A 24,635-nucleotide genomic window follows, 5' to 3' on the forward strand; every position below is an offset into this window, starting at 1 on the left:
CGCAAAGAGTGTACTAGACTATCTCCAACCTAGGGAAGTCTCGTATGCCCGGAAAGCCTTAAAAAGCCGGGGAAGACAATGGGGAGAGTTTCTAGAAAACAAAAGAGAAAGAATTTATTTCCAGCTCACCCTGGGAGACTCTTTCTCCGGAGCGGGGGTCACATCCGAGGCCACCGGCCTCTCCCACCGCGCTCCCGGAGCTCCTCCGCTCGGCGGGCACCGGCACCCCGGCCTGCGCGGGGACCAAGGCGGAGTAGGAGTCCGACGTTGAGTCCTTTCACAAGTTAGTACTGATGGTTAAGTCCGAGGCCCTGAACTGCTTATGCAGTGGGTTGCTGAGGACGAGAGGCGAGCTCCCCTTCGCTGGACTTTCGAGGTCCTTGACACTTCCTTCCAAGAAGAGGCGAAGAGCGCTGGGCCGAGCGTAGTGCAGACTCAACACCGCCGCTCCGAGCAGGAGGCACAGGACGCCTGCGATAGCGCAGTCGGGGCGGGGTTGGGGGTGGGTAAAGGAGGCTGTTAGGGCATCAGAGCCCGGCCTCCCCATCTCCATCTGTTAGAAGTATCTGCATTTCCTGCCCCCCCCCCCCCCCCCAACACCCGCAGAAAGATCTCTAGTTTGGAATACATGATACGCGGGTTCTCATGCTCAGTGGGGTAAGATACCGAAGGAACCCTTCCGAACTCCGTTCCCCTCCCTCATCTGCAAAGTAAGTGTAATAATGCCAGCGTCTACGAACTAGTGAGCGGGACAGATCAGATAATTTATGTGAACTCACTATGCAAACTGGAAAGCGCACACTGGTATAAATCCCGTCCCCTCTCCCAGCCACCGGGGGCGTGTTCCTCGGTCCTCACCAGTGGCCAGCGTGATCCAAAAGGCTGCGCCATAGTGAGTGGTGAGCTCGGAGGAGCCGAGGCGGAGCTGGCAGAGAGGCACGCTGGAGATAGAGGCGAAGGCGAACACCGAGAAGAGCGCGAAGGCGCCGGTGGTGAGGAGAGCCAGGCCTCCGTAGTGCGGAACCGGCATGGAGAGCAGCATGTTGGAGAGGAGCCAGAAGCAGAAGGCCACCCTGCGGGGAGGGGGCGGTGGCGCTGTGAGCCTGGTCCTCCAGCACGCCCGGCTTCCCACGGGCTTGCAGGCTCTACATCCCAACCCAGAATCAAAGTTCGGGGCTGGGATGGCAGAGGCGCAGGGAAACACCGGAGGGGAGTAGCCGGCGTTCAGCCGTTTCTGGTTCTCTTCGGATTCCGGCGGCCGGTACCGACCTCGTAACTATCTGCCCCCGGGGCTGCGATTCTCACCCCAAGCGCGTCAGGCTGCAGCGGGAACTCACATCTTCTAGCTCACGCGCCCCCACCCCACCTCCACCCCCACCTCCCCCCCCACCCCCACCTCTGCCACATACACACACACACGGACGCAGAGTGTCTTCTCACCATAGAGTGGCCGAGGCGTAGTGTCCCGCCAGGCGGTATTGGCGGTAAACCCCGCAGGGGCTGCTCGGAGTGAACTTCTCCGCCAGATAGAGAACCGGGTACGGCAGCCCCTTCTCCAGGGCCTCCGCGTACGCCCCGGCATAGTTTTGGCCCACCCGCCAGACGAACTGCTCGTTGTAGTCGATGGTCTCGTTCAGCTGCTGCACTGGGGTCCCTGCGGATGGCGGCGAGGTTACCAGGCTGCGTACAGCTAGGACCCGGCGACTAAGCGGATTCAGTTGGGAAAGTGAGACTCCGAGAAAAATGGGTTTGGCAGCGGTTGAGGAAAACACCGATCAGTGAGGGCCAGAAGTTATTTGAACTTGTGGGATCTGTCCTCACAGGTCCCACAGCTGTTCCTGCCATCCTCCCCCGACCCATGGTGTCTGTCTGCCAACCCCAGGAGCTCACATAGCCGCAGCCCCCTCACCTGTGAGTGTGATATTAACACCCTCCAGGCCCACATGCAGACCGACGTGGGCTCGGACGCGTTCCACGCTGAAGGCCTTGTAGGATGTTTTGGTGCTAACGCTGCCGACTGACCATTCTGCGCTGAAGTGCGCCGCTGTGGGGAGACGCACACGGTGGGGGCGGGGAAAGGTCAGGGAGAAGATTGGGGACATGGAATTGGGAGAGTGGTGATGGGAGGTGGGAACTGGCACAGAGTTGGCGGGCGGGGTGGGTGGGTGGGTAGGGGGGCGTCTAGAGCCCAATCCATATACACGGTAAGGGTGGAAGCCTGGGTACTAGAAAGAGAATGGGAAGAGGGATTGGGAACCCAACCGAAGTTCTCCACTTGCCCAAGTGTCCTCTGGCCACCCCCTTCCCCACCACAGGTCCTCTCCCCATCCACTGCATGACACACTCACCCACAATTTCTGCTCCTATGAACAGGCTGAGAAGAACTCTCACCAACCAGAACCATCGCTGCAGGAGCACATACTGGGTCAGGTCTGGGTACTGCCTGACCAGATTCCCGCAGACCTCCCTTGACCCCATGCTGCCCTGGCCTTGAATGACTCTGCAACTTCCCTCTCCTGCCCACCTTTCCCAGTTACATTCTTGACCTTTAAAGGCTGAAGTCAAGTCATGCAAGTACCTCTGAACCATTGGCATGTCTGATGTTTTCTGGCTGCGTGTTTCTACCTCCCTAGCCCCATTTCCCAGTCCACCCTGCCACTGGGCTGTCTCTACCTTATGCTCTCCCGCCACCCCCATCCCCCTTTTTCTCTGGCTATTGGTTCCTACTCCTGAAGCTGCTTCCTGCTCGGCTCACTGCCATGGTGAGGCTCAGTGAGTCCAGAAGTGCTAGGCAGGCAGGGGTCACCTCCCTCAGGAGAGGGAGGCCTCACGGTCTGGTCACCAGGTAGAGGAGGTGGGACACTACATCTCAGATATTACTAGGCATGCCAGTTTCCCAGAAAACCAACACAAGACCTGGGGAGCCTTGAGAAACAGACAACTTAGGTTCTGGGAGAGGGGGAAATCTAAGAAAAAGTGCCCAGTTTACCATAACTTTGAAGAAATTGCTTTAGGATGGGGGCACACGACAACAAAGTGCAGAGGCGAAACATAGCAGTCTGAATTGCTGTTTTCTGTCCTCTTAGCCAGAGGTCATCACCCGGAGGTCAGGAAGGGGGTGGAAAGGGAGTGGAGGTGCAGCCTGGGGAGAGGAGGGGGTCCCTGCAGCAGGTGAAGCCTTGAACTGACCCCAGGATTACCAGACTGGACACCCACTCTCTGCAGCAGCCTCCTGAATGTTCCAGCTTGGGGGTCCTCTCTGAATGTCCTGCAGAGGATTTCTCCCTATTCTTGGGAAGGGGTGCGTACTGGACCAGACTACTGGGGTGCTCCTCTTGTGTTGGCCTGGTTCAGTGTGCTTCAGCCTGACTCTTCATGAAAGACCCTGCTGCCCTCCTACCTGTCCTGAGTTCTCCAGAGACAAGCTGTCCAAGATGCCCTCCATCCCCCAGACCAGAGCTTCTACTACCCCCTTACCGAGTGGCCACGAATCCCGGGTAAGATGAGCAGGAAGCTGGCAGCCAAGACCAAGAACACGAGAATGACGATGAGTAGAGGGACACTGAGGCCGGCGGCATGCCGGGGCTGAGGGTAGAAGGGCAGCACACCATCCCACAGAGTCATGCTGCAGCCCGGCTGAGCTGGGTGTGTTCCAGCGGGGAGAGCAATCACTGGCCTTCGAGTCCAGGTCCCACTTCCCTTTACTCTGTCCCCTGGGTGCGAGCACTAGACCCAATGGAAAAGTCAAGTCTGAGCGTCTCCGCTCCCCTTTAAGGAAGCCAGTAGACAGCTGCTCTCAGGCGCTCTGGATTGGCCGATACCGAGTTAGGCAAGTGGGAGAGCGGGCTCTGAGGGTTCGCTCTGCGTTTGGAAGTCGCATGGGACCTGAAACCCCTTTTATAGCAGCGTGAGCCGAGCGCTGAGCGCTGTCGGGACTTTGCAGCTGGGTCCCGGAGGGAAAAGATCATGCAAATAAGAGGCGGAGGTCATTATGCAAATGAGGGGAGCCCCACCCGCCTAGCAAGAGGGAGCGGCCCGGTCCAGATGCTCACATCTGGCGCTGGTCTAGCCTAAGTGGAACACCTGCACAGCTGGCCTCAGAGGATCCAGAGAGGAGGGTGAGAGTGAAGCTGGGGGTGGCTGAGGATCTGCGGAGCTGGGGAGGGAGGAAGTGAGGAGAGGCAGGAAGCAGAGCAGAGAGGCAGAGATTCCAAGAAAAAGACTTCTGACCCGACGGGACCCCTAAGCCAGAGGTTGGACCGGTACTTGGGACTTGATCTTCCCATCCCTCAGTGTCCATGGACAGGTATTCACTGAGGGATATGAGAGGCTTGTGCCCTTAAAAAAGTGCCCTGTCGGTGTGGGTTGTTGGCGATACTTCTAAAAGCTTCGCTCCAGAAATGGGGGTGGACACAGCTCGCGCCAGCTGTCAGCTGTGGGAGAGGCTGGCTCTGTGTTCCTCATGTACCACCTCCCACCCCGCTGGTCGCAGGGTCAACATGCTCCGCGGAAGGCCAGAGGTACTTGTGCTCCTGGGAATTCTGCTGTCTCTGCTCCTGGATCCAACGGGTAAGTACCAGGCGCTAGTTCCCTTGGGAGTTGGGGAAGGGATTGGTGCAGGCAAGAGGCTTCCTGCGGCTGGAATATGGGGTGAGATCGCTGCGCGGCTCAGCGAGATGGAAAACTTCCCGGCGCAGCCTAGAGGCCGCGGGAGCATCTCCACTTGGGTCGGGTTGGGGGCCCTCGGCTGGTTGGAGACGCGGACCGAGGCCATCGGGTCCCGCAGGGGTTGCAGGAAATCTAGCAATGAGCGGACCACTCTCTGACCCACAGGTGGCCAGGACTCATTCTCACTGACCTGGGAAGTGCAGCGCTATGACGGCTGGTTCAACAACCTGAGGCACCACGAGCGTGGCGCTGCGGGTGCGTCCTGCGGCCTGGGGTGGGGAACGGCTAGTGGAAGGCAGGGGTGCGGGAGAACCGGCGCGGAGAAGCCGGCGGGGAGGGAGCGCGCCGGCCAGACGCCCCGCTGCCTGCGCGGCCAGTTCCTATAAACACCTGAGGACTGAAAAAGGGGTCTCGTCCGTGGGAGTGGGGGTTGGAGGGAGGCGTAGGGCGAGGTTCAAGGGCTTGTTGGGAACGGCGTGCTCTGACAGAGCCCGGCTCCCTGCTTCCCACAGGCTCCCGACTGCAGCGCCTTGCACCGGCCAACTATGCGGACGGCGTGTATCAGGCTCTCGAGGAGCCGCTGCTGCCCAACCCGCGCAGACTCAGCAACGCAGCCACGCGGGGCAGCTCCGGGAGGCCGTCCGGCCGCAATCGCACGGTCCTGGGGGTTTTCTTCGGTGAGGGCAAATGGGAGAACAGTTCCGGTGAGGGTTGACCTGGCGCTTAGCTCAGCGCCTAAGGAGAGGGGCCCTGAGGCCGCCCTGCAAGTCCACAGGACACAGATCCACGACTTCGACCCACGTCCTCACCGTCCCCCAATCCATCCCCTCAGGCTACACTTGGAGACTTTCTTCGTCTTGGACGGATTTGAGGGTGTTGACCAGCGGTATTTTGCTCTCCTAATCTTTCACTTACCCCTTACTCCAACCCAGGAGTGCCACTAGCCTTCCCTGTAGCTCCTTGGAGCTAGGTCCCCTGCCGCCCCTCTCCTCACATTGTGAGGATTAACTTCTTTACCCCCGGAGAGGGAGGGGGAGGCACGATCTGTTAGGAGATGGGGACTGGCTCCGGGGAGCCCTTATACTTATTGTATTATTTTGATTCTCACCACGACCGTGATGGGGGTGGGCGAGGAGGGTACTATAACCCCACTTTACAGATTAGAAGAAAGTTTTAGAGCTGGTGGAGCGGCGCTTGAATTGGAACATCTGTCTTTAGGCTCCCTGGCGGTGGGGAATAGCAATTCTTACCAGATTGAACCCCACGCCCGCAGGCTACCATGTGCTGTCGGACCTGGTCAGCGTGGAAAAGTCTGCCTGCCCAGCCGAGTTCCTCAACATCCACATCCCGCCCGGAGACCCCGTGTTCGACCGCGACCAGAGCGGGGACGTGGTCCTGCCCTTCCAGAGGAGTCGCTGGGACCCCGAGACCGGACAGAGCCCCAGCAACCCCCGGGACCTGGTGAGCGCGGCAGGCGGGGGTGGGGGGTTGGCGGGACCCGAGGCAACCGCGGAGAGGACCCCATCCCGCCGCACCCACCGCACCCGTGGGCCCTCACCCCTCCCAGACCCACCTGGCGGCTCGATCCCCGGCTCAGCCTCCCGCCGTCCCCGCAGACCAACGAGGTGACCGGCTGGCTGGACGGCAGCGCCATCTATGGCTCCTCGCACTCCTGGAGCGACGAGCTGCGGAGCTTCTCCGGGGGGGAACTGGCGTCGGGGCCCGACCCCGCTTTCCCTCGGGCCGCGCAGGCCCCGCTGCTCATGTGGACGCCGCCAGATCCCACCACTGGCCGCCGCGGGCCGCGGGGGCTATACGGTGAGGCGGCGGGGACCGGGCGGGGCGCGGTCGAGGGACGGCGAGGGGCGCCCCGCGGTCCAGCCCGCGCTCATCTCCTCCCTGCGTTCCCGCGGCGCGTGCAGCCTTCGGGGCCGAGCGAGGGAACCGCGAGCCCTTCCTGCAGGCGCTGGGTCTGCTCTGGTTCCGCTATCACAACCTGTGGGCGCAGAAGCTGGCCAGCCGGTACCCGCTCTGGGGGGACGAGGAGCTGTTCCAGCACGCGCGCAAGAGGGTCATCGCCACCTACCAGGTGGGTCCCCCACGGCCCGGTCCCCGGGAGGCTCCAGAGCCCTCGGTCCTGGACGACCCCGCCAGAAACCACCACCTCCCTCCCCAGAGAGCCGCCATCTAGGACAAGCCCCTGAGGGTGATAAGCAGGCAAAGCGCTACTCACGCAGGAGGTTTTCTGATGATTATTTCTCAGCCCGCTCCCCACCCACCTGCCCTGGTTGCCTGTGGGGAACAGGAACCTCGGCACCTCTCCTGTCTGAGAGTCTCTCCCGTGACTGCCCCTGCCTGGTGCTCATCTCCCACCTAAGGCTTCCTTGAGCTCAGATCCCCCGTGGCCTGGCTGCTCCAGTGCTGGCCTCCCCTTTCCCCTCTCTTGACCCTCAGAATATCGCCATGTATGAGTGGCTGCCCAGCTTCCTGCAGCAAACACCTCCAAATTACACAGGTGAGGAACACTTGGGTTGAGGGGGTTCGGGGAGGGGGGTGATTAAGATCCATAGGACAAAGAAGACTGGTGGGTTCTTGTGATGAGAGTATGTGAGGGTAAGGAGCCTGTTTTTCTTATTACCCCTGTGGACAGAGTATCGCCCTTTCCTGGACCCCAGCATCTCCCCGGAGTTCCTGGCTGCCTCTGAGCAGTTCTTCTCCACCATGGTGCCCCCTGGCGTCTACATGAGGTGAGGGAAGGTCTGGCTGAGCAGCACATTGGCAGAGGTGAAGTTTCAGTGGCCTTGGGGCCACTCATATACCTTTCATATACCCCACCCCCATAGTTTCATGGGGAAAGAGAAGCAGAATTTGGTCCCCTGAAACAGAACCCTTGGGTAGGAGTCCAGTCTTAACAGGGAGGTTTCTCCATTTCCTCCTAAGAGCTGAACTTCAGCTGCTGAGAGCAGGATTTGTCCCGCAGCTGTGTCACTCTTTTCCCTCCTTCCCTTCCTACCCTGCGTGGACAAAGAGCAACCTCTACCTCCAGTCTACACTGATTGCCAAATCCCTGCTGCAGTCAAGGAAGTTCAGAGGACACCCCTTAGTACTCACCAAAAGCCCTCTGAATGCCTCACCCCACATCGGCCCCACCCCAGCCTCTTCCTTGAATTCTTTTACCGCATCCTTGATTCCCCATTTCAGAAATGCCAGCTGTCATTTCCAGATGGTCCTGAACGAGGGTTTTGGCAGCTCCCCAGCTCTCAGAGTCTGCAACAGCTACTGGATTCGGGAGGTCAGCCTGGGTTCAGGGACAAGGGAAGGTGGGTCAAGGTCAGTCTCGTCACACAGGCTCGGAAAAGCAACAATTCTAGTTCATAGGTGTTGCTGCCTCAGGGTGGTGGGAGATGAAGATAGAATGATCAGAAAATTATCTGGGGACAGCAGCTCAACAGGGTCTAGGACTGGCCAAGGGCCCATTGTCCTGGGGTGCTGCAGTGGTCCGAGTGAGAGGGACCTCGCACTGAGGAGGAGCCTAAGGACCTACCTTGAGTGTGCTGTTTCTTTCCAGAATCCCAATCTGAACAGCTCTCAGGCAGTGAATCAGCTACTGCTGGGAATGGCCTCCCAGATCTCAGAGCTGGAGGACAGTACTGTGGTGGAAGATCTGAGGGGTAAGCACTGGAAGTAGAGGGGATGAGGGCCCAGAGGCCCGTGAGCCTGGGAACCCTTCTGGGTTAGTCACCAAGTAGGCCTAGAGTACCTACAATGTAAGAACACACACACACAGCAAACAGCCATTAGAAAAAATTAGAGGAAAATGACTGTATTCTAAATTACCTACATCTGAGTATGTAGGGGGTAGCACAATTTCTGGCACTTAGGTCTCTAAAGGTTTTTGTCCAGTACCATCTTGAGGTTAAGGAGGTGGGATGGGGAATTTGGTGACTAGAACCATCCTGAGTCTTAGGGGAAGAGTTTTGCCAGAAAAATTGCCCCTGGTCACAAATGGTGACATTGACATGTGCTGGATATGGGTAATGCCAACAGCCCAATTCAAGGCTGTTGGGTAAAGAAGGGTTAGTGGGACTGAGCCTAGAGCCAGGTCCTCTCTCCTCCTTAGATTACTGGCCTGGCCCTGGCAAGTTCTCTCGCACTGACTACGTGGCCAGCAGCATCCAACGTGGCCGAGACATGGGGCTGCCCAGCTATAGCCAAGCTCTGCAGGCCTTGGGGCTGATGATCCCGAGGAACTGGAGTGACCTCAACCCCAATGTGGACCCTCAGGTCAGAAATAGTGATGATAATAATGGCAACTAAAGCTTTCTTGAGGTGATACTAAGTCCTTTACATGTGTAACCCATTAAATCTGTGTGAAGAACATTATAGAGTAGGCACCATCATTGTCCCCATTTTACCGATGACATAATTGTTAAGTCCATGTCGGAGGCAGGATTCAAATTCAGGCATCTGATTCCAGACTATCCTCACCGCTACTCTGTACCATTTCTGCAGAGTGACCCCTGGCTGGGGAGCCATTGTCCTGTTCCTGCAGGGTCTTGCCCCATGGGATGGATGACCCTGAAGCTGCTGGTCACTGGAGACAGACAATCTGGGTGGTGACACACTGGTCCTCCCACCAGACTTGTCACCACCTGAGGGGGCTGCCTAGAAAGAGGAGACTCCCTCAGGGCTGAGCAGCAAGCCAGGCCACGGATGGGGTCCCATGTTTGAGGGATGGGGCAGTAGTGGCCGCCCTCCTAACACAAAACCACACACGTATGCTCACATACTCCTCACCTCCTGTGGTGCTCCAGGTGCTGGAGGCCACGGCGGCCCTGTACAACCAGGACCTGTCCCGGCTGGAGCTACTCCCTGGGGGGCTCCTGGAGAGCCACGGGGACCCTGGACCCCTCTTCAGCACCATTGTCCTTGATCAGTTTGTGCGACTGCGGGATGGCGACCGCTACTGGTTTGAGAACAGCAGGAATGGGTAAGGCCTGCCTGGCTCCCGCCTCAGACTTTGTCTTGGCCTGGACCCCAGACCCTCTGCCTGTGAATGGCCTCCGTGGGCCCTTGACTCTCAGATGGCCCACAACTCCCTCCCCAAATCCTCTGGGTCTATTTGTCTCATCTGGGTCCCCAGGCCCGAGTTTGCTGGAGACCTGTGATCCCTTCTCATCCCAAACAATTCCTGGCTTTCCCCAACTTAGGCTCTTCTCTCCAGAGGAAATTGCAGAAATTAGAAGCACCACTCTTCGGGATGTGCTGGTGGCTGTCACCAATGTGGACCCTGACACCCTGCAGCCCAATGTCTTTATTTGGCAGAATGGTGGGTGGCCTGGGAGAGCACAAGAAATGGTGGCAGAGAAGGGGCAGAGGTTGTGTGTGTGGGGTCACTTGGTGCTGTCTCAGGGGCTAGGTACCAGGCAGTTCCCTCTGTGTTGGTCTGGGAGGCCTGCATTAGGTGCCTCCCCCAGTAGAGACTAGACGGTTTGCAGGCTGCACCTTGTGGTCGGGTTGGGGTGATGCTGAGAGGTGGAATGTGGAAGAGGAACTTTTGAGGGGAACAAGTTCCAGGGAGGTGGGTCTGGGAGGGAGTGGCTACCTGGCCCTTTACAGGAGAAGAGGGGAAGGATGCCTGCGAAGGAGTGGGATGCTCAGGCCTTGAGACCTTCTGTGCCTTTCCCTCAGGTGCACCCTGCCCTCAGCCCCAACAGCTCACAACCGAAGACCTGCCCCCCTGTGTGCCCCTGACCGAGATTCATTACTTCGAGGGCAGTGGTCCTGGTTTTGGCATCACCATCGTGGCTTTGTGCTGTCTTCCACTAGGTAAGCCCTTCAGCCGCCTTGCCCATGTCTCTTCTCTCAGCTCCCCTCCTCTCCACGGACTGTCCCCACCCCTTGTTACTGACTGACCTGTAGGGTTCAGTCCTGAGTTCATTTGAAGCCAGCCTTAGGATGCCTTGGGAAGGGAGGGGGAGCAGCCAGGGCCTTGGCGAACCCACAGGTGAGGGGCGCCTCTCCCCACTGGCTCCTTCTGACCCCCTTCAGTGAGCCTACTTGTCTCTGGGGTGGTGGCCTATTTCCGGGGCCGAGAGCGCAAGAAGCTCCAAAGGAAAGGCAAAGAGAGTGTGAAGAAGGAAGCAGCCAGTGATGGAGTGTCAGGTGAGATGGGGCCAAGGGGAGGGAATGGGGAAGAGAACTGAAGGTGTGGGGTGCTGTGAAAGAACCAGCTTACAGATGTGGGGGGAAAGCCAGGCTTCGGGGTGCTGGGTCAGACTGGAACTGGCCTGAGGGCTGGAGCCTGGGAAGCTCTGCTGAAATGCTCTGCCCTGCCCGTTGTCCCTTCCCTAGCAATGGAGTGGCCGGGCCCCCGGGAGAGGGGCTATCCAGTCACCATCCAGCTGCTCCCAGACCGGCGGCTGCAGGTTGTGGACCGGCGGCTCTCTGTGCTCCGCACCATCCAGCTGCAGCCCCCACAACAGGTCAACCTCATCCTGTCCAGCAACCGCGGATGCCGCGCCCTGCTGCTCAAGATCCCCAAGGAGTATGATCTGGTATGGCCCAGCCAGCCTCCCCGGCCTGGGCTGCCCTCGCCCATTTCCCTTCTCACGGCGGGTCCTCTCAGGTCACCCTGTCCTCAGCTGCGGGGTTCGTCTGTGAGGGCTGACACTGGGAGGAGGCACTGCTTTCCGAGGTCCCCACCCAACTCTCCCTTTCACCCCCTTGGGCCACTCACTGGGCCCTAGCCGGGTTGGAATGGGGGCCTTTTAGTTTCCTTCCCCCAACCTAAGGACCTCTGAGGGGAGGCTGAGCCAGGAGCTTGAGCATTGGCATGGCCTTCCTTCTGCCAGGTGCTGCTGTTTAACTCCCAGGAAGAGCGGGGCGCCTTCGTGCAGCATCTGCGGGGCTTCTGTGAGAACTGGTCTCTGGGCCTGGAGGTGGCTCACATGAGCGAGTATGAGCTGTTCAGGAAAGCTGTGACCAAAGAGCAGCGGGAACGCATCCTGGAGGTTTTCTTCAGACACCTTTTTGCCCAGGTGCTGTGACCAGGCCTTTTGGAGGCAGAAAGGGCCCAGGGGTAGGAGGAAACCTGGACAGTACCCTGTCTAGGGTGCACTGAGCTTCTGTCCTGCAGGCTGGAAACAGACAGCCCCGCTGGAACCCAGGATTTGCTACTCACTAGGGCATCGCCTTAAGCAAATTACATTGCCTCTGCTCTGTTTTCAGTTTCCTTGTCTATAAAAAAGTGATTAAAATAGGATCCATCCCCTTGGGTTATGAGGATTCAGGAAGATAGTCTACGTTTGTGGTCTTCAAAGTGTGCTCCCTGGACCAACAGTAACAGCCTCATCTGGGAATTTGTTAGAAATTTAAGTCCTCAGGCCCTTCCCCCAGACCTAGGAAATCAGGAACTAAGAAGCTGGCACCCACAAGCCCTCCAGAGGATTCTGATTCACTCTAAAGTTTGATAAACACTGTTCTATGTACAATGTTTAGCCCAAGTGCTTGGTACATGATTGCATGTAATGCATGGAAGTTACATATATGGGCTTCCTTGGTGGTTCAACGGTAAAGAATCTACCTGCCAATGCAGGAGATGCAGGTTCAATCCCTGGGTCAGGCAAATCCCCTGGAGAAGGAAATGACAACCCACTCCAGTATTCTTGCCTGGGAAATCCCATGGACAGAGGAGCCTGGTGGGCTACAGTCCATGGGGTCACAACAGAGTTAGACATGACTTAGCCACTAAACCACAATAAGTTACATGTATGTGACTTTTAAAATCAGGCACATGGCAACCCTGTCTGAACTGACAAAAGAGCATATCTTTAGCCCCTTCCTGCCTTCCATTCATGGCTGCTGCAGTTTCTGTCACTGGTGTAGGCTCTTTCACTTGGCATTCCTAAACACTGTCCCTCCTTGCTCCCACCCCATCCCCTGCTACATTCGCCCCTCTGCAGGAGAGCAGAAGCCCAAGTCAGAAGTTTGTCTAATGACCATGAGCAACCACCAGGGCTCACCTTTCTGATCCAGACTTCGGGAGATGAGAAGGGTCACTGAACTGCTTCCAGCCCAGGCCTCAACTCTTCCTCTCCCTCCCTCTGCTGCTGTCCAAGTACAGGTGCTGGATATCAACCAGGTGGATGCAGGGACCCTGCTCCTGGACTCATCGCAAAAGGTGCGGGAGGCCCTGACGTGTGAGCTGAGCCGGGCCGAGTTTGCCGAGTCCCTGGGCCTCAAGCCCCAGGACATGTTTGTGGAGTCCATGTTTTCTCTGGCTGACAAGGATGGCAATGGCTACCTGTCCTTCCGGGAGTTCCTGGACGTCCTGGTGGTCTTCATGAAAGGTGAGGGGATGGGTGGACCATCCCAGGTGCCAAGTATCTTTTAGCAGAGAGGTGACAGGGATGCCCCTGTCTCTTCCCAGGCTCCCCGGAGGACAAGTCCCGCCTGATGTTCACCATGTATGACCTTGATGGGAATGGCTTCCTCTCCAAGGACGAGTTCTTCACCATGATGCGGTATGGGGTGGGCCCCTCCAGTTCTGAGATGTCTTGGTATTAAAAACAGGAAAACAGGTTAGGTCAGAGGAGGGTAGGTGAGGAGGTTATGTGGCCATCTGCACTGAGAGGCGGCCTAGACACTGCATCCTGGATGCCCAGAGCATCCAGCTTCAAAGTTTATCTGGCCAGGCCCCTGGGCCCAGAAGGGTCTGTTTCTTCAGTCAACACCAGCCAGAAAATTCTCCCAACTGAAAAAACACAAGCAACATCAAGATGACCAGTAACAAAGCCAACCAACCTCTTTTGGATGCTGTCAGGTCTTTGCTAACTCTTCTTTTTAAAAAAAATTTTTCTTATTTTGGTTGCGCTGGGTTTCGTTGCTATATGTGGGCTTTCTCTAGTTGCGGCGAGCAGGGGCTACACTCTTGTGGAGTGCAGGCTGTAGACAAGTGGGCTCAGTAGCTGTGGCACACTGGCTTTAGTTGCCCCAAGTCTTGTGGGGCATTCCTGGACCAGGGATTGAACCCGCGTCCCCTGCACTGGCAGGCGGATTCTTATCCACTGGATCACCAGGGAACTCAGGTCTTGGCTGATTCTTCTAAGGTTGTGCTTTACACAGTGAGAGCATGAATCCTGGAGGACAGATGCCCTTGGTCACTGCCGATCTTAATCACCAGGACAGGCAGGAGGAGAAAAACAGAATGTTGTTCTATATTTCAAACTTTCTCTCTTCCTGCTTCTTAAGCCATTTCTGGTTGTGGTGTGCCAATAAAGACCAGTTTTGGGCTCATAGACATCTAATTCCTGAAGACAGTGCTCCAGTAACCCAGGTTCCTGCAGCTCTACAAGGACAGGGTTCATATCTCATCCACTTCCTCCACACAGTGACTGGCACATAGCAGGCATTTGATGCATAGGCAACTGTATCAGATGAGACAAATGAGCAAATGAATCAACAGAATGCAGAAAACAGCTCAGATCTTTTTAACTTTTCTACCCCTGCAAACTTTACTCATTGCTTTCCATGATCTCCTTCACTGCGACTTCTTTTGCAGACCAGATACAACAGCTGGACATGGGCTTCTGAAAGGGCTCGGGTGAAGCGGATTGCAGTTGTCCCTTGCTGGGTGTGCTGCTGCAGGACCCTCTGGGAGAGGGTTTCTGCCCCTGGGGGCTAAGCTCCCACCTCCTCATCCTATACTCAGCGTGGCTCTGGCTCAGTCTCACCCTGAGCAAGTGGGATGATGTATTTTTAAAAAATGTGATGGCAGTTGTTTGCTGTGCCATGCAGGCAAAGCTTTTTTTTCTGTTGGGCTCAACACAAATGTGCGCGTGTGTTTGCGCGTGTCCCAAAGTGCACCGAAGAAAAAAGTATGGCCACTGTAGGTGCTGTCACGTTGGGTATAGAGACACTTCTGCCTGCGCCCCAGGGTGTTGGCACAAGGAAGCGGAAGCCATTGTGGCTACATCTCCTCCCTCAGCTCCCAACTGTCTGTGCCCCCACTCAACCATGAATGGGGTGCCCGGCATGGGTGTGGGAGGTATCAACACGAGACAGCCTGCCACTCGAGTGGGCCGTGGCACACCTGGACACGTCCCTACACACAGTGGACATTTATCCCAGCTGTAGATGCCCCCCGTTTGAGGGCTGCTTTCTCTAACTGGTCAAGGTCACTTTCAGTTTTGTTCTGCCTTTCGGGCCGTGGCCACCCCACCCAGCTTAGCGTCAGCAGCAGGCTGGATGAACACCTTCTCGGTGCCATTTCCTGGGTCACTGGCAACCACACTAGATAGTCTGGGACCCGCCCCACCCAGCACCTGCCTGCCTAAACCTGACCTGGCCGGGTGACAGGCTGCTTTCTTCTTGGGTTCCCCTCACCCCCCGACCCAGGTCCTTCATTGAGATCTCCAACAACTGCCTGACCAAGACCCAGCTGGCCGAGGTGGTGGAGTCCATGTTCCGGGAGTCAGGCTTCCAGGACAAGCAGGAGCTGACGTGGGAAGACTTCCACTTCATGCTGCGGGACCACGACAGTGAGCTCCGTCGAACGCAGCTCTGTGTCAGAGGTGGAGGAGGAGGTGTGTGAGTTTGGAAGGCGTCAGGGATGGGCGCATCTTCAAAATGTCAGTTCCTGGTGCACAGTACTCAGGTCTTCTCTTAGTCCTTGGTGCCTAGCACAGAGCCAGGCATATGTAACCAAGGGTGTCACCTACAGTTGTGCAATTTGTACACAAAGGTGCCCACGGAGGGGTCAGGGCAGGCAGAAATCTAGCCTACATGCTGCACACCAGCCACGCACATTGATCTGGGGTGAATCTGGCCAGAGGATGAGCCCCCATTTTCTGTATACAAAGAGTCTGCAGGGCTGCATCCACCTGGAGGGGGACCCTTTTCTTAATTGCACAAAGTTGCCACATTGTCTAGCAGTGGCCACCCTGTGTGGGTGCTCCGTGTGGGCAGTGAGGGGAGCAAGGCTGGAGAGGATATGGGGATGTGACCAAGTCACTGCCCTGCAGCCATCCTAGGACGGTCACCTCCCCACACTCTTGGGGAAGCCTGTCCAGCTTCTTGTTCTCCTCTCCAGGTGTTGGAGACATTTTTAAACCAAACATCAGCTCTCGAGTGTCATTCATCGCTCGGACTTCTGAGGAACGGTGAGCGGGAATGGGGCATGGGGAGGTGTCCTGACTGGGTCCCCTGCAGAGAAACAAAGCAAGTAGGGCTGGTGAGATCAGCTCCTGGGCCAGATATTTGCCCTCTGAAAGTAGCTCTTAACGCACGGTTGTTCTGAGTCTGTATTCCGGCTGCATAACACACATACCCACATACCCACTACTGTTCAGGAGCCTGGCTCTCTCTGCCCCTCCAGGATGCAATCATCACACAGAACAGATGACCTGACCATATCCATTCCTTCGGTCCTGCCTTCTATCAGACCCCTCTCTGATCAGTTTTATGGGCAGGTTCTGTGGACAGAAATGAATCCCAGGATCTACCCTCTCCCAGCCCACCCTCAATCCTGACATGGCAGTTCTTCTCCTGCCTGCAAAGACAAAGGGATCATGAGCCCCATTTTTCTTTCCTCAGTTCTTGCCCTCAGAGAGTGGGGCTCTCTGCCTCGAAAGCCCCGGAGTTGGGAGGCCCTGGGCTGAAGAAGAGGTTTGGCAAAAAGTGAGTGCTTTCTAGAACCTTGATCCACAAAGACACGGGGAGAAGTCTTGGAGTGCTGGTCTGCCCACCTCTACCCACAAGAGACCATCCTGAGACTCATTCCACATGTCCCTGACCTGGCTGGCAGGCTGTTGAGTCGAATGACTCTTCAACCTCTTCCAACTTCTGCACCCTACTCTTCAGGCCAGGGGCCTGGCACTCGATGCAACACCAAGATGGCAGGGAGGGGTCCCCTGGCTCCTGGCTGCTTTGGGCACAGCAGTGAGGCCTGGGTAGGGAGCAGGAAGAGGGATGGATAGGACAGATAGGGGAAAGTGGAGATGGAGTAGTGGGGAGATGGAAGAGTAGGTGGACAGGGCAAGTCAAGGTGAGTGGTAACAGCTTGGGAGAGTGGGAGTCACCCGCCAGAAGCTTTTTCTTTCATCTATTGTGGCCCATCCTGACCTCTGCCAGAGCACCAGGTCTCCTTTATAAGGTGGCACTTAGGGGAGGCCAGGATGCCCTGACCTCAGGCCACCTGCCTCCCACTGCTGCAGGGCAGGGGTGCCCCCTCCCCGGCTGTACACGGAGGCGCTGCAGGAGAAGATGCAGCGGGGCTTCCTGGCTCAGAAGCTGCAGCAGTACAAGCGCTTCGTGGAGAACTACCGGCGGCACATCGTGTGCGTGGCTGTCTTCTCGGCCATCTGTGCCGGACTGTTTGTGGAGCGTGCTTACTGTAAGAGTTTCAAGTTGCAGAAGGGGAGGTGTGAGAGCCTTCTGGTTGTTTTTCCCGAACCTCAGCATCTGGCCTGGGGGACGCAGGTGTTCTGACTCAGGCCTCTGTGCTGTGCTGATCCACCCCAACTCTACCCCCAGACTACGCCTTTGCCTCGCCACCCTCGGGCATTGCACAGACCACTTTTGTGGGCATCATCCTGTCGCGTGGCACAGCGGCCAGCGTCTCCTTCATGTTCTCCTACATCCTGCTCACCATGTGCCGCAACCTCATCACCTTCCTGAGAGAGACCTTCCTCAACCGCTACGTGCCCTTCGACGCCGCCGTGGACTTCCATCGCTGGATCGCCATGGCCGCTGTGGTCCTGGCCAGTATGTGGCACCTGGGCATGCTTGCCATGGCTTCAGGCCCCTGGGTCTAGCTGTGGGGGAGACAGTGGGGAGACTGGAGCTCCTTGTACTTCCTTTTCTCCTCCCTGTGCCTCCTGTCTCCTCGGGGCTGGAGTTAGGGTTGGCCCTGGGAGGCATCTCTAACAGGATCTGTCTCTTTCAGTTTTACACAGTGCTGGCCACGTGGTGAATGTCTACATCTTCTCAGTCAGCCCCCTCAGTCTGCTGGCCTGCATCTTTCCCAGCGTCTTTGTGAATGACGGGTCAGTTCTGGGGAGGGCCCCCCTTGGGAATTCTGGGGCAGGCCTAAGGGTACAACAGAAAAGAGGTCGATGGCCCTAGACTCTCCACTCTCTCACTGAGTGAGGGTGAGAAATTAGCATCCTGAGGAAGCTGAGAGATGACTTTTTTGCCCTCAGGAAGGAAGCTGGCCATAACTGGCCAGGAAAGGACTTTTGGAGATGAAGTTGGATACTCTTTCCCATGTGTACCTGACACACAGCTTGGTTTCTCAGCCTGCCGTCCATTCACTGGGCAAATATTTATGGAACATGTCTATGTGTCCATCCCGGAGCCAGAGAGTGAGAATGCCAAGATACATGCAGTCGTTCAACAAGTATTTCTTGAACACTGCGTCTGTGCCTGGCATTGTTTGAGCATAGTGATAGAGCATAGAGGTAAGCTCCCTGCCCTCATGGAGCTTACAGAATGTGAACCAGGCTTACAGAATATGAACTCAAGAAAGCAAAGGTTAGCTGCAGTAGCACAATTCAAGATTACACAGGAAGAAGAACTGCTTTGAGATCAGAGAGTAGAACACAGGAGGCTGGGGCCCATGTTCTTTGGAAGGATCCCTGGTCGTCTGGGTAGAAGCCCAGGAACCTCTGTATTCAAGGCCATTAGGAACAGAGTCACATTGCAACAGTGCTGGAGCTCTTCCTGCCCCAGCCTGAGGTTCTGGGTGTCTTTGCCCTACAGGTCCAAGCTTCCCCAGAAGTTCTACTGGTGGTTCTTCCAGACAGTCCCAGGTAAAGAGTAGATGGTATGTGGAGTCTGGGGGTTCTGTCTGAGGACTTCTGATTTTGTCTTCATCTTCCCATGAATACGCACTTGTCTATAGTGTTGACAGTTTCCCTTTGAAGGCTCCAGGACAAGCCTTAGTTCCAGCTTCTTTGGTTAAGCTGTTCTGGGAGCCAGGGAGGAATGAAGCAGGCCAAGGAAGGAGAGCAGAATGGGGACATGCTCTCTGCTACTCTCAGCCCAGGCTGAGGCCCTGAGACCAGGACTGTCTGACCCTGTCTCCGCCTCCCCCAGGTATGACAGGGGTGCTCCTGCTCCTGGTTCTTGCCATCATGTACGTCTTTGCTTCCCACCACTTCCGACGCCGCAGCTTCCGGGGCTTCTGGTTGACCCACCACCTCTACATCCTGCTCTATGTGCTGGTGAGGGACTTCTCTGGGCAGGGCCAGGCCACAGGGCAGAGATGAGCATCATGATGTGGGGAGGGAGCAGGCTGAATTGGACTCAAAAGCTTAGATTGAGGCCCTGAGATCTGAGGCCACAGTCTGTGGAGCAGTGCCAGCTCTGTGCCCTCAGCCCAGGCCCAGGGCCCGAGCAGGAAGTGTCTGGGTAAGGTGGGTACAGAAAGGGGGCTGGCCGGCTGCGCCTGTGCTGTACTAACTGGCTATGTCTTCAGCTCATCATCCACGGCAGCTTTGCCCTGATCCAGCTGCCCCGTTTCCACATCTACTTCCTGGTCCCAGCGCTTATCTACATGGGGGACAAGCTGGTGAGCTTGAGCCGGAAGAAGGTGGAGATTGGCGTGGTGAAGGCACAGCTGCTGCCTTCAGGTACCAAGCTGGCCTGACCTCGGGTGGGGAGCATGGGAGGTCAACTCATGGGATGTGGGGAGACCGCTTCCCAGGCCTCCTCACCCCATTGTTGTTTCTGAGACACTCTGGGGAGCCCTAAGGCTTTCTTGATGGAACTGCAGCCCCCAGAATGTCTGGACTTAGTTTCCAGGACTTGCACACAGTGAAAGGTGACTATGAGAAGAGCCAGCTGAAAGGTGTCCAGAGGGGTTTAAGGACGAGAAAGACCAGTACGTGCGTGGCCTGGGAGCAGGGCAGGGTACCGCACATCCCTCTCCCATTTCTTCACTCGGAAAAACCCCTCTTCAGAGACAGACAAATGGCCCAGACCACAAGGGTCTGTTGAGAGTCAGTGCTGGCCAGAGCAGGGATTCACATCACCATAGAGGGTGGTGGAAGATATTTAAGGGTTGTGGGGCTGGCTGACCCTCAGAACTCACATAGTAAGAAAGTTAACCTCATTCAACTTTATATCAATCAAGATTACTTAAGAGCAAAGTCTCAGCATGGTCTTAGCATGCCTTTTGCACCCGCCAGTACATGCAAATCTCCTTTTTCCACAATGAAAGAACAAGCCTGAGGCTCAGCTGTGGTCCAGCTAAAACAGGATCCAGCTAAAACAGGAGCCAGCTAAAACGTGATAAAATGTGGTACTTTCTATTTAGAGCACGTAACACTTAGGTGTGTAAGGTGGTGGTGAAGAGCTTGGCCTCTAGAGCTAGATGGAGCACATGACACTGGTTTTCCACCTGCCTCAGTGACCTAAATGTTCTTCTCAAGGTAAACTGAGTTGAAAAAATAAGTCAATTTAAAGAAAAACATCAGATCAATGATAATGCGGGAGGATAAGCACATAAATCCCACCACAAAGGTAACGTTCACATGCTGGAAATTTGGTAAACACTGAGGTGGTACTTGGGGAGCCTGAGGTCCCCTGACCTAGGACACTGGTATCCAGGACAGTGGTGTCAGCCTGGGCCCTTAGTGGGAGGAAGCAGCAAAGAGGAGGGGAGGGGCTAGAACAGGGAAGCAAAGAAGCCCAGCTCTTGCGTTACCCAAGAAATAGAGAAAAGGGTCCTCCAACCCCCAACCCAGAAGCCCTACTAGCTCAGATCACGTGGCTGCTCCCTGTGCCTGAGGTGTGTGGCGAGGACAGGGCACCTGCTGGTTCTCAGGTACCAGGAACAAGCCCTCTGATCCCTGCCCGTCCCTGCCCACGACCCTCAGGAGTGACCCACCTGGAGTTCCAGCGGCCCCAAGGCTTTGAGTACAAGTCAGGACAGTGGGTGCGGATCGCCTGCCTGGCTCTGGGGACCAATGAGTACCACCCCTTCACGCTGACATCAGCGCCCCATGAAGAGACGCTTAGCCTGCACATCCGGGCGGTGGGGCCGTGGACCACCCGCCTCAGGGAGACCTACTCACTTCCAACGGGTGACAGCTCTGCCAAATATCCAAAGGTGCCCATCATTGGGGCCACTTTTGGGGGCTCTAGCATTGACAGAAAGTCCCCAGCCTTCCTGACCCCAGGATAAGATGCTTTAGCTACCCCCAAGCCAGACTGGGAGAGGGCTGGGGTGCCTCAAAGAGACTGGTTCTCCCTGTCTCTCTTCCCCCACATATCTAATCTCAGAGCTGGGGAAGGGCCAGGCTCATCTCATCTTTTTCTTCTGTTGGCAGCTGTACCTCGATGGGCCATTTGGAGAGGGCCATCAGGAGTGGCATAAGTTTGAGGTGTCAGTGCTAGTGGGAGGGGGCATTGGGGTCACCCCCTTTGCCTCTATCCTCAAAGACCTGGTCTTCAAGTCATCCTTGGGGAGCCAAATGCTCTGTAAAAAGGTGAGTGTTTACTCTCGCCCATTCTTCAAAGAAATAGGGACAGACAGCCTGATTGTGTCCCCACATCACAGCAAAGCAGCATGATAAAAAGCCCGTGGCTCCTTGAGCTGAGCTGAGTCAAAGCCCTAGTCATGTGTCCCCAGATCTACTTCATCTGGGTGACGCGGACCCAGCGGCAGTTTGAGTGGCTGGCTGACATCATCCGGGAGGTGGAGGAGAATGACTGCCAGGACCTCGTGTCCGTGCACATCTACATCACCCAGCTGGCTGAGAAGTTCGACCTCAGGACCACCATGCTGGTGCGTCAGGGCCGGCCAGGGGGCGACTCTGTGGGTGTGTGGGTGGGCCGAGCAAGGCAGGATGGCCAAGGCGCTGGCCGTGACCTTCCTCCTCCGCTCCCTCCCCCAGTACATCTGCGAGCGGCACTTCCAGAAGGTGCTGAACCGGAGTCTGTTCACGGGCTTGCGCTCCATCACCCACTTTGGCCGCCCTCCCTTCGAGCGCTTTTTCTGTTCTCTGCAGGAGGTCCACCCGAAGGTCAGTCACACCCCAACCATCCTGCCCCTGCCAGGACTTCCTGGCCCTTGAAGAGCCTGCAGCCGTGTCCTGAGCAGAGGACCTCAGGATGGGGTCCAGGGTTGGAGGAAGGCTTTAAATCCCACCCCTGCCTCCCCAGTTCAAGCCTCCTCCTCCTCAGCGCCTGAGGTCAATGCCCTGGTCACTCCAGTCAGGCTTGGGAAGCTACTCCTGGGGAGTGAGCATCTCAAGGCCACAAGCCTCTCCTCTGCAACCACTGCCCCCTCCCCCCCAATACTTAATAGGTGCGGAAGATCGGGGTGTTCAGCTGTGGCCCTCCAGGAATGACCAAGAATGTAGAGAAGGCCTGTCAGCTCATCAACCAGCAGGACCAGGCCCACTTCGTGCACCACTATGAGAACTTCTGAGCCCACCTTCCCTGGTTCCCGGTCCCTCCATGGACAAGCCCTGCCAACAGTTTCTGTCAGAATTCACCTCAGGCCTCAGCCAGAGAGCTGAAAGGGCCTCGCCCTCATTGCTCCATCTGTCCCAGGCTCTGAGAAGTTAGCAGAGACACTTGCAGCTCACATCACAGCAGGCTGTGGCAGATAAAAGTGGGGAAGTCTATGCCTTGTGATAACTGAGGTGAAGATACGACCGCGTTTTTTCTGCTAGATCCCCACGTCTTTTTCCCTTCCACAAAATCAGTGTATAGTGTTGGTGTTTTCTTGACCTAGGCATTTGAGGGAGGATGGGGTGGGGGTACCTGGTGTGAAGAGAGGGAAAATCTCCTCAGAGCCCAGCTTAGAAGCTGCAGTGTTAAACCTGGCAGCCCAACTGTCTCAGTTCAGTCTCTGAGGGCTTTGCCCTCCAGCTCTACCCCAAAGCCCTTCCTGCTCCTAGGGGATCAGGAACGCTGAGGGACCACCAGTGACGCCCACTGCCCTCACCTCTTGGCAGACCCACCTCTTCCTGCTGGAGCAGCCCCTCAGCTCCAGTACCACGGGAGCCCAGCCTCTCTGCCCATCATCCAGAGTCCCCTCTTGGCTCCCCACCTTCACAGGAGTTGGATGACCAGCTGTCCCAGTTTGCCCAGGACTCTTCCAGTCTTAGCACTGAAAGTCTCTTGTCCTAGGAAACCCCTCAGTTCCAGGCAAATCAGGACAGTCGGTCACCTTCCACAGGAGCCAACCTGGGACATCCCCTCCATACTCTTTAAGACCCTTCCTTTTCCTTCTTCAAGTGGCTCCTTCCTCAAAAGCTAAGCTTTAATTAAAAAAAAAATTTTTAGCATAATTTACACATAGTAAAATGCACAAATCTTAAAGCTACCATACACAACACGTGTTACTACTACTATCCCGATGAAGATCTAGGACATCTGCATCACCCCAGAAACTTCCCTTGTACCCTTGTCAGTCCACTGCCCCCAACCCTTGGCAGCAACCACTGATGTGAATCATTTTATCACCCCAGATTCGTTTGTTCATATTGAATGTATTCTTTGGAAACTGGCTTCTTTCACTCAACACAATGTCTCTGTGATTCACCCATGTTATTGTGTTTCTCAGTAGTTTGTTCTTTTTTCATGCTGTGTCAAGCTCCATTGTAGAGATGTACCACAGTTTGTTTATGGAGTCTTTTGTTGATAGACATTTAGATTGTTTCTTGTTTCTGATAATTATGAATAAAACTACTATGAACTTTCTTACGACTTATTATTGTTTGGTGTACATACGGCACTCATTCCCAAGAGGGTATGTATCTTGGAATGGAATTGCTGGGTCATAGAGTCCACCAGCCAGCGGGACTTGTGGCAGGGAGAGTTTTAGGCCGTCTCCACTTTCCCGCCCCAGGCTTCTCTCTCCGTTGGTTCTATTCTACCTCTTCTGACAGGTCAAATGCCTTGAGCCCCCTACCCTCTGTACTGAAGGAATCTCTGAGAGAACTGGAAAGACACTAGATCAGGGGCCAAGAGACCTGGACACTACTGCTGACTCTGCTTATAAGTAGCTACAGAAGAAAATCCCGTAACTTCTCTGAGCTTGTTTACTCGTGTATTAAAATGTCTGTGTGGATATTAGGAAGACAGATAGTGATACTGCCCCAGAAAATTATACAGATGAGGAAATGTATGAGAATATATTGTACATTGCAGTGGATGATGATTATTAGCCTACCTATCTCCTAACAGCATCAGACCTATAGGCCTCCAGCCCTCCTGCCCCTCGCCGGGTAGACAACCAGTCATTCATTCCAAACTCCAGCCCCTTAAGTCTCAGCCTTAGCTGTATTCCCAAATGTGGCCCATCGGTGCCTTCCTTATTCCTTTCTAAAGACCATTCAAAATATCTGTCTGTCTCATCCGAACTCACCTATCCTTGCGAGGCTAGCACATGTTGTTGACATGGCTGTAATGATTCTCCATAATCTCTACTCAGCCTTATATTCCCTCATGCTTGGGCCTGACTGAAGTTCTCCTGAAGACTCTGTGATCACTCTTGCCCAGGATCCAGAGAAGGGCGACAGGGGGACATCTGTGCCACCAAGATCTTAGGTAGCCTCAGATGACACCCAGCCTGTCTAGCACTAGTCCTGACACCATACCCTAGCCAAGTTCCAGATGTCAGACTGAAGCATGTATTCATATGATCCGGCTACTGTCTAACCTTGCCCAGTTTCCAGAAAGCCACATGTTGCGTGAGAGAAGTCAAGGACTTGCAGAGAGGATAGAAGTGTTTTCAGCGTGGTTATTCACCAGAACTTCAACTGGCCCCACCCTTCCTGGAACTTCGAGGCCAAGTCTTGGGAAATGAATTGAAAGGCAGGATCAGGCAGCAAGCAGGCAATATACCTTTGGATTGAGATATGAGCTCACAGACTGCACAAATGGGACCATGAGTGCAGGGGAGAGGTTAGACACTGGAAAATATGTAAACATAGGAGGCCACCAAAACT

The 24,635-nt window shown here is 55.8% G+C and overlaps 2 protein-coding genes across 5 annotated transcripts; one reads left to right on the forward strand and one right to left on the reverse strand.

Moving 5' to 3' along the window:
• Window positions 1-88: 88 nt before the first annotated feature.
• On the reverse strand, window positions 89-3,869 carry DUOXA2 (dual oxidase maturation factor 2). Its single transcript, XM_027971861.3, has 6 exons — window positions 3,478-3,869; window positions 2,349-2,406; window positions 1,910-2,044; window positions 1,441-1,654; window positions 859-1,073; window positions 89-471 (listed from the first exon to the last, which is right to left on the reverse strand). The coding sequence occupies exons 1-6, from the start codon at window positions 3,622-3,624 to the stop codon at window positions 278-280; spliced, it is 963 nt and encodes a 320-aa protein (XP_027827662.1). The 5' UTR covers window positions 3,625-3,869; the 3' UTR covers window positions 89-277.
• Window positions 3,870-4,050: 181 nt separating this feature from the next.
• DUOX2 (dual oxidase 2) lies at window positions 4,051-23,384 on the forward strand. Of its 4 annotated transcripts, none has more exons than XM_012180586.3 (34): window positions 4,051-4,306; window positions 4,493-4,569; window positions 4,834-4,923; window positions 5,181-5,345; window positions 5,942-6,129; window positions 6,285-6,486; window positions 6,591-6,757; window positions 7,123-7,183; window positions 7,319-7,415; window positions 7,870-7,960; window positions 8,237-8,339; window positions 8,789-8,952; window positions 9,483-9,658; window positions 9,879-9,997; window positions 10,360-10,497; window positions 10,720-10,833; window positions 11,023-11,225; window positions 11,523-11,708; window positions 12,794-13,019; window positions 13,100-13,193; window positions 15,067-15,254; window positions 15,761-15,830; window positions 16,264-16,347; window positions 16,884-17,062; window positions 17,203-17,433; window positions 17,615-17,714; window positions 18,430-18,479; window positions 18,766-18,893; window positions 19,148-19,301; window positions 20,550-20,782; window positions 21,003-21,161; window positions 21,305-21,460; window positions 21,570-21,698; window positions 21,983-23,384. In XM_012180586.3, the coding sequence occupies exons 1-34, from the start codon at window positions 4,299-4,301 to the stop codon at window positions 22,103-22,105; spliced, it is 4,653 nt and encodes a 1,550-aa protein (XP_012035976.2). In that variant the 5' UTR covers window positions 4,051-4,298; the 3' UTR covers window positions 22,106-23,384.
• Window positions 23,385-24,635: the final 1,251 nt, after the last annotated feature.

Source organism: Ovis aries, chromosome 7, assembly GCF_016772045.2.
Source record: "Ovis aries strain OAR_USU_Benz2616 breed Rambouillet chromosome 7, ARS-UI_Ramb_v3.0, whole genome shotgun sequence".
NCBI lineage: Eukaryota > Metazoa > Chordata > Mammalia > Artiodactyla > Bovidae > Ovis > Ovis aries.